The 8,976-nt window shown below is 36.8% G+C and overlaps 1 protein-coding gene across 1 annotated transcript in view; it reads right to left on the bottom strand.

The window, feature by feature from the left end:
* Positions 1-5,744: 5,744 nt before the first annotated feature.
* LOC107662173 (monocarboxylate transporter 8) overlaps positions 5,745-8,976 on the bottom strand; it is a 54,474-nt gene continuing 51,242 nt past the window's right edge. Inside the window, exons 6-7 of the mRNA XM_016452090.1 lie at positions 7,407-7,646; positions 5,745-6,411 (exon numbers count right to left, since the gene is read on the bottom strand). Of these exons, the coding sequence (XP_016307576.1) occupies positions 7,426-7,646 (221 nt within the window). The 3' untranslated portion in view covers positions 5,745-6,411; positions 7,407-7,425. The remainder of the gene's footprint in view (positions 6,412-7,406; positions 7,647-8,976) is intronic.

The raw sequence follows: 8,976 nt of genomic DNA, 5'->3' as shown, positions 1-8,976 counted from the left end.
TTTTTGAGCCTCACTAACTGCCTCTGGCGTTGAGTGTAGCTAGGTCTCCTCTCGCTTTAGAGAGTCCTTATGCTGAGACCTCCACTCTTAAGAGCTCCTAAACTAGTTGGGCTTCCTCTCGTTTAAGAGAGTCATTCTGCTGAAGCCTCCACTTTGCATAGCTCCGCTTAGGCAGTATTAATATGTAGACTCTTGAGCCTCACTAACTGCCCCTGGCGTTGAGTGCAGCCAGGTCTCCTCTCATTCTACAGAGTCATTATGCTGAGACCTCCACTCTTAAGAGCTCCTCAACTAGGGTTGAGTGTTGTTAGGCTCCTCTCGTTTAGGAGAGTCATTTTGCTAAAGCCTCCGCTCTTTAGAACTCCGTCTTTGGCAGTAATATGAGTTTGTAGGCTCTTTTCTTTTTTGAGCCTCACTAACTGCCTCTGGCGTTGAGTGTAGCTAGGTCTCCTCTCGCTTTAGAGAGTTGTTATGCTGAGACCTCCACTCTTAGAGGTCTGTACTTTGGTAGGTGAGCTAGTCTACGACGCTGGTGAGCTTTGAGCCTGCCTGTAGAGGTTTGTGGCTCGGGTCCTGGCAAAAGCGATTTGGCTGGGGCAGGGATGGTGTTCCTTGAGTCCTTGACTTAAGGAATCCTCTCAGGGAACCATGGTTACATGCGTAACCTGAGACGTTTTTCTGGGAGAGGCGTGATGTGTTCTTTAACGTTCCACCTGGAAACCTCGTGAAAGAAAGCACTTATGTGTATAAAGACTATAAAATATATCCAAGAGTTTTACACATCGGTCTGTTATTTTAGGGACATATCCATGCTCCTAAACATGACGTGCACAAAATGAAACGTGATAGGTTGAATTACCTGTCAGTCATATGGCCTCTTGGGTGGGCCTTGGGCATTCAAAGCGGTCATGCTCTCAGACTTTCTGCCCTCAGTCTGAAAGTTTTGGCTATGAGAGACTAGCTGTCTTCAGAAAAGTTTCGCTGGCATTTTTTTTTCGTCTAGCCTCCGTTTTATGACTAAGGTAGCATATATATATATATGTGTTTACCGCAGTAACAGCTATATTACTGCTTTTTCATAAGCGCCACCTGCTGTCAAAGAGGGAATCTGTATGTTCATTCATCCAGTTTGACATTTTTGTTTAGACCAGTTATATACAGGGTATATATAAAACACTACATTTTCTTTTTTCGTATTCATCATCGTCACGCACAGAAACCTTGCACACAGAGTCAACAGTTTTTCATGAAGGACGAAAGTTTTGGAGGCAGTGTGTAAACGTGATTGACACAATGTGAGGCCGTATTTATTTTCTAATGTGCAAATATTTCGGTCAAAAATTTCGGACTCGGTGTGCAAAGACCTTTATTCATTAGTTAGGCTGAAATGTGAAGTGAAATGGAATGTGAATGAAAACTTTTTTTGGTCAAAACTTTTATTATTTGAACGGTAAATAACATTGCTTTATTTTAATATCAGAATTTTCCTGTTTTATCTGCTGATTCCAATAATCATTTTAATTTCCCCTTTTTTAGCCAGTCCGGAGTTTGAAGGTAGGCCTCATGAAGCACATATTTAGGTGAAGTGTACAGTTATGTAACTAGATTATAAGATTTAAAAAAAAGTGGAAAAACCTGTTCAAGAATAGAACTACATGAATAATACACAAGTCCTTCTACAAGTAGCCTACTGTAAGTACATGGAAGGTTTCCATTTCTTTCCACTAAGTTTAACTGACACTGCAGCATAGTAAGAACAAATACATGCCCTTCAACACACTTTAAACAGCTCTGATGTGTGTGTTAGTTTACTCAACAGCTCTTAGAGCAGAAAGGACTGTACAAAATAAACAGAACTATAATAAGTCATATTTCACTTCTCTTGACATTTAGGACATAAACAGTAGACTTTTTCGGCCGTTTTGTTTGCACTGAGGGGCCTGGTTTCTAACAAAATTTAGTTTAACATTAACAATCACCAGTCGTCATCAAATTGAGAGCAAATATTGACAATTTGGAGTAACAATTGGTGTGTAATATGTTTATTGTTGGTTGAATAGAAAACAAAAAATTACATTTATTACAGGATCAAAAAACACTTCACATAAACACAAAATTACACATTTCTAGCAGCTCAGCTTAAATAATCCTTTAAAATCGCTAATATTTCATGACGATGAGGAGGAGGAGGATGAAGATTGAGGTTCAGAAAATAAGTGCTACAGTTGTGTAAAGTGAGAACAGTTGAATAAGATAGAGGAAAAACACAAAGAGACGCTTCATGACTGACTTTACTGACCTGTTATGGTAGTTTAGAATGAGAAATGACTGTTAATTGAAGCCCTATCGCCTGTTATCAGGCTTTACAGCATGTGTCACTATAGTACATGTAAGCACCAGGTGGGACGGACACTCTCCAGACACAAGAGGTCAAAGCGCTTCACCCTTCCACCGACCCCTAGAGTGCATATATATGAGAAATGTACTTAAACGTAAGTACAGTTTTTGTTGTGTTGACAACTGTAAACGATATAATTGAGAAGCCTGGTGTAAATGTAGTTTAGAGTATTTTGTGTGCAGGCACATGGTACATCAGAAAGGGCAGAGAGCGGTCTGAAGTATTGATCCGAAAGCTAAAGAGACCTTTACTATGTTTACGCACCAGTTCAACATTTACAGAAAAATAAAGTTTATTGCGTCCCCTAGATTAAATTCCTTCTGCAATATGCAGGAACACAAACAGATAAATAAATCGACTATCTGGCCTTTACATTGAACTGCATTTTGAAATAAAAATGCAGCAAGTGGACGGGACAAAAAGTCAGTGATGTGAGGTAAGAAAAAGTGAAATCCTTATTTTAGTAGGAAAACCGCCATTGTGAAATAGTTGAGAGTGAGGTCAGTAAGAGAATCAGGATAGGGGAAAAAAAATATTTAAAAAGTAAAAAAATTATCATGAAATTGAATCATAAGTAGATTTACATATCAGAGTGGTTGGGCAAGGTTAAAAAATAAAAATGAGTTATCCCTAAGGCCAAAAGTGTAAAATGCCAAGTCAACTTACATATTCAAAAAGTAAATAGGGTGAATTTTGCACTGACTTTAATTAAAAGCAAAACCAGAATAAAAGACAAGAGAGAGAGACAGACAGACAAACCACAGTCCCTACATACAAATTTGGCAGAAACTGGACAAAATTATTAGTGGAAGACACAAGCGGCGTGAGTCAGACTGCAGGAGTCTGTATCTATGACAAGAACATCTGTAATGAGTGTGAATTTTACTCGGTTATTTTGCATTATGACATTTTCATAAATTAAGCATTTTCCTGCACTATTATTACTGTAATGCAAAAAAAAAAAAACATCTGATTAATGTAATGTGAAAAGTCATATTAATTGTACATATTAGTTGTAGTACTGCCTTTATGCAGATTTTAATGTTCTTGATTGTCCTATCATAACAAACCATACATCAAACCTCAATTAAAAAAAACTGACCCTTATGACTGGTTTTGTGGTCCAGGGTCACATATCACAATGCATATACTGTATGTGTGTGTGTGTGTGTTTTCTCTTGAGATTCACCCAATTCACCTATTCAGACTCCAATGCCTTTATCAATAAAATGTGTTGTATAACAGATTTATGAATCCAGCGTGCAATAATATGCAGACGGGTGATGAAAAATTAAAAACTTCTGCACTCCCTGAGTTTCTACAAGTCTAAATATGTCTGTCTCTCTCATTCTTCATCCCTCACGCATATAAAACACATCACTCTCAGTCAGAAATGGCATGACCAAAACTCTAAGGAAGGATGATCATTTGGATGAGGATTCATTTGCAGTGCCTGCTATATGTGATGAGCACTGATAATCACATGCAGATCAGGTAGAGAGACATAAACGACAGGAACCATGGCTTTGAGGCTCAAAGATTCGCACTGCAGTCCATGAATCTGCACAAACCACTGTAGGAGGCAAACCAATACGACTTAAGTGCACCAGGGTCTAATATTTATCAGTATGAACCCATAAAACAGGTGTCTGAGGTATGCACGATTTCGTCTTTTTCCTATAAAGACATAGATTCTTCGAAAACAAGCATCTTTAGTCACCACATAACATCATCACACAGTCCTAGAACCCGAAGAGGTGTCTTGTGGTCTAGTTGCTTTAGTGTAAAAGCGCCGTCTCCTGGTTAAACCTACAGGACGGGGTCGGTTGAGGCAGTTTGGTTAGGATCGTGACCATCTTTTGTTTTTTAAACAGGCCATCTAATGAGTTCTGAGGAAAATGTACCAGAAACAACGTTAATTAGCTCATACGGACATGTCTCCATGACAACACGACAGAAACTGGTGGTTAAAGGGCTTCTGGGAAATAGTTGACAAATAGACAGATGAAAGTGCAGAGAGAAACTACAGCTCTGTTCCAAATACTAGTGCGCTGCCTTGATGTCTACGCCATAAATTAGCATCCTAGCTCTACATAGGCAAATAGTAATAGTAATTGATTTCAATAGTTAGATGCTAGCATGTTGCTAAGTCACTCTAATAAGCATGCACACACAAATGTAGGTTAAAATAGTCTATTTTTAATCAAACTGAACTATTTTTAATGTATCATCAATATTTCTCTTGGCTGAATTGTTTCAGCTCACTAGTTTTTGGAAGAGACTCAGGAAAAGCTGCTCTCACTAAACATGTGAGACATGTTAATATAATTGGCTGATACAAAAACACAAATTATCAAAAAGAATAAGCACAGCTTCAGATGTCACATAGTAATCGATTAATGCTCAAAAACATGGCCCACTTTGTGTAATACTATGTTGTTTTGCTTACAGCAATCAGTTCTTTCCATTCTTAAACAGAATCACAGATGTGACATTTTTATAGTGTCGTCATTCAGTTCAGATCGCGCTTTGATTGTCTTCGTAAGTCCATTCAACTCGATTTCAAATGCCAGATTTGTTTTTAATATAACAAACCATACACAACACATATAACCAAAATATAATTTCTTTAAAAAATACAATAAACGGGAGTCAAATGTGGAAAAAAAGACATATATAGATTTAAAAAAAAATAGATGATGTAGTGATTTTGTCCTTGATTGGATCTCAGGAAAACTGTCAAGAAATATCTAGGTCATATTTTACCCCAAAAATAAGAAATGATATTTTGCATAAATGGTGGACTGAAATAAAAGATGTAGGATTTACTTTAAAACAATTTTCACTCAGAAATTGCTAGTAAATTTCACAAATAATACTTTGCAACAAGTACCAAAATGAATTAATTGTGCAATTAAGACTGAAATAATATTTTCTTGTAAAAACGTCTCCAATAATCTCCAATAAAGTTTCATTTACAGCTTTGATTTTTTTTTTACATTGTGGTATTTTATACTGATTTATGTGTCTGGATTTGATTACTTTACTGTATTGTGATGATGAACAAGATTGTTTTCGCATTATATAAATTTGGTGGAAATGTGCATATTGTTATAAAACTAAAAAGCAAAAAAATATATATATTAATGCAAAATATCATTTCTATTTATTTTCCTTTGGCATTTTTCACGAGATTCACCCCTTTTATGAATATTTGAATATTGATCCTTTAGTTTTCATCTGTCTCAATGGTCATGGCACAGTTTGTGAACTCCTTTCTGCATCTGATTACTGAACTAAATTTAGCGGATATTATTAAGGACAGAGGCTTAGCTTTTTAAAAAAAAAATCATAAAAATTATTCCTCGTTTAGTTTTCATTTCTACATAATTCATAAGCGATGTACGTTATGATAAGAAAATCACGGCTGAGGTTATCAAAGTCGTAGCAGAAAGTGCAAGAAGAAAGACGGATTTGTCTCATAAATGTTTCCGAAATCAATTCCATGGAGGATTTAAAAAAAAAATTGTATTATGAAAACATCTAAAGCTTACAAATCTGATTTGCATAATCTCGACAATAAACTATCAAGCTCAATGAAAACAGCACTTTTCTCTGTGCTGGTAATGCTACTCTCTCACATCAAATTGAAGTTTCCTTTATAAAGGTGCTAAAACGTTTGCTGTCCTAATTTAACTGATGGCTCCTGCACTACCTGAGCTCTCCGTTCAGATTCTCATGAGAAACGTGAGCAGGAGGTGATTTCGCCAAATCTGCATGCAGAAGTTGTTCAGTCACTCGGGAGCCGGTGGAAACAGCAGCGCGGGCCACTGGAGGAGGGTTTGGGCTCTTGATGGATGATCATGTCTCCTCTCCAGAACAGCAAACGAGCAGGGGGGAAAGCCTTGAGACCTCGAGTTTGATTAGAGCCAAGCAAAGAGGAAATACATCACACACCATCTTGACACACACTCACGTACACACGCCACAAGCAGTGCTGGTGAGATGAATCCCTGCAGAAAGACAGAGAAACAACAGACGTCACATACTCAGCTGGTTTGCCAGTTTTTCATGTCGCACATCAAATATTAAGCTTGAGTAACCCTTTATCTATACTAGATGACAGAAATGTAACCCTAGATGTCCACACACAGTCAGGGTCCAAAATATTTTTTTTTGCGAGAGAAAAGAGAAAATCTCAAACCATAAAAATTTCAATGCATGCATGAAACTTGCATTTTTTTGTCAGCTTGGTGAAATGTAAAGTAAATCTCTGTCTGTGACCAATATTTACCGAGCTTTGATGACTGATGATCCCAAAAAATAAAAAAATAGTTAAAAGTTCACTATTAAAAAGAATAGCTGAACATAAGCTCACAAATATATTGTTTACAATGATTACTGCCTTGAGTTATTATTTTGGAATGAATGTAAAATGCTTAAAAACACTAACCTATTGAGATTTATACTTGGATGTAATAATATATATTATTATTCGACTATATTTGTCGAAAAGCAAAAATCACAAACCATAACAATTTCTAAGCATGAATTAAATTTTTATTTAATTTTTTATAAAACGGATAGTTCCGGTCCTTGATTCTGATTGGCTGAGCCACGTTCGAAGCTGTTGTAAATTACTCTACAAACATACACCTTTGTTTACGTTTGTGTGTTGCTCGGCAACCACTTTGTTGCAACCACAACTGATTCTGAGGAACTACATTGTTTGGTGGAAGAATAATGTTTTTATTAATATCATTACACTTTATTTGCTCTGTTTTATTTTGTGAAACCTTACTACTCCGCTTCGCGTCGTGCCTAACAACGCCCCTTAGCTGTTATAAACTCACTGTAAACCACGGCTTCTTGGGGATTATTGCTTTACTATACACTGGAGCCCAAAAGTTAAAAATCTGGGATTCAAAACCCAGAGATAAATTTAAAAATTAAAATTAAATAAATGTAAAACAAAAAAAAAATACTATAAAGATGCAACATAAACTACCTTTGTGAGGCTGTGGGCTTCATATGTGTGTCTCCATGTCTGTGTATCCGGGCAGCATGTCTCCATTAGAGCAGTTCTTCAACATCTTGTCCATGCTGGGGTCGGTGGCCTCTTTTCGTCGTCTTTGCATGCGCTGGTGCACCAGAGGTACAAAAAACATCACAATACCCCCCACTATCGGAGGAACACCAGCCAGATAAAACGCCACGTGGTAGTTTCCAAAATAGTCGTGAAGAAGTCCTGAGAAAGAAGACAAGACATAGAGAAAGAACATCTGAGAGATGAGACAGCATTAACAACGCAGTTCATTTCTGTAGCATGATGTATTTCCAAGTGAAAAAGAATATTCAATGAGGGAAAAGTGCAGGCACTCAAGTTCAGCCTGAAGAGGATTTTTTTTTTTGCATCATGTGCATTGATTTCTTAATCTTGTTACATGATTTATTTAATTTATCTCTTGCACATCAGAGTCAGACACTTTTGTCAATTGTTGTGTGTGTGTGTGTGCGTGTGTGTGTGAAAATTAAAAACCAAAAAATAAATAAAAAACACACGAAAGATTTACTACTGAATAACATACACTCATTGTTCACAATAAGACCTGGATGAAAGTAAATGGAGTCTGTTTTGATTTCATGTTGACTTTAAATAAAAAGACTAAAGAATGGAACTGATCCAATTCAATGGAGACTCCCCGCTAGGACGGCCACATTCATCTTCAAATGCTCTCGATTTCAAAATCCTTCTCTAGGAATCTCAATGAGGCTTGCAATCTGGAACACATCTGAAGCAAAACAACTATGAGCTATTTAGACTTTGAAGACTTTGGTAAGATGCTCCCCAGCCTCCTTTACAGAAGATATAAGATCACTTGAAACTTAAATAAACATTTAGAAGTCAGGTCGCGGATCCAAGTATGTGAAATAACAGTATATGACAGCCAATCCAAACCTAGTTGTAATGCCCCTGCTGTGAAGGCAACGCTTTGAAAATAGACCCTACAAATGATGCATCACGTTCTCGAATGAAGACTCTGCATTCCTGAAACCAATCCAGAGTTCAGACAGGTAACGTATTCTGTAAATGAACCTTGAGACCTGAAAGTATAAGGTTCATTTATTGGAGTACAGATGGAGCAGATGTTCTGGTGGGTCTAATTCTTCAAAACGAGTCTGCGGAACTGGAAACATATGGAGACCGTCGCTGAACAAGAGCATTTAAGTCAACAGTCCAAACTAAATGTGCTCACAGGGAGACCTTGGAATTTACCCTCCGAAATAAATCTCATTCCTGTCCACCGTACCAGAAACTGGAAAAACACTTAGTCTGTTTGTGTGTGTGCGAGTCTTATCTGGGGAACGCGGCCAAAATCAGCATGCTGGCTGATTAAATTATGTTTTCAACATATTTATCTACAAGTTTTGTGTATGTGTGTGTACATTTTTCAGTAAAAACTAAAAATGTAATTAAAAGAAAATGTTTTATATATATATATATATATATATATATATAAATAAACATAGTATATAAAATACATTTTATATAAAAATGTATTTTTATATGGACTATG

This window comes from Sinocyclocheilus anshuiensis, unplaced genomic scaffold (genome assembly GCF_001515605.1).
Source record: "Sinocyclocheilus anshuiensis isolate Anshui unplaced genomic scaffold, SAMN03320099.WGS_v1.1 scaffold1120, whole genome shotgun sequence".
In the NCBI taxonomy this organism is placed as follows: domain Eukaryota; kingdom Metazoa; phylum Chordata; class Actinopteri; order Cypriniformes; family Cyprinidae; genus Sinocyclocheilus; species Sinocyclocheilus anshuiensis.
This window is presented reverse-complemented; position numbering and strand designations above follow the sequence as displayed.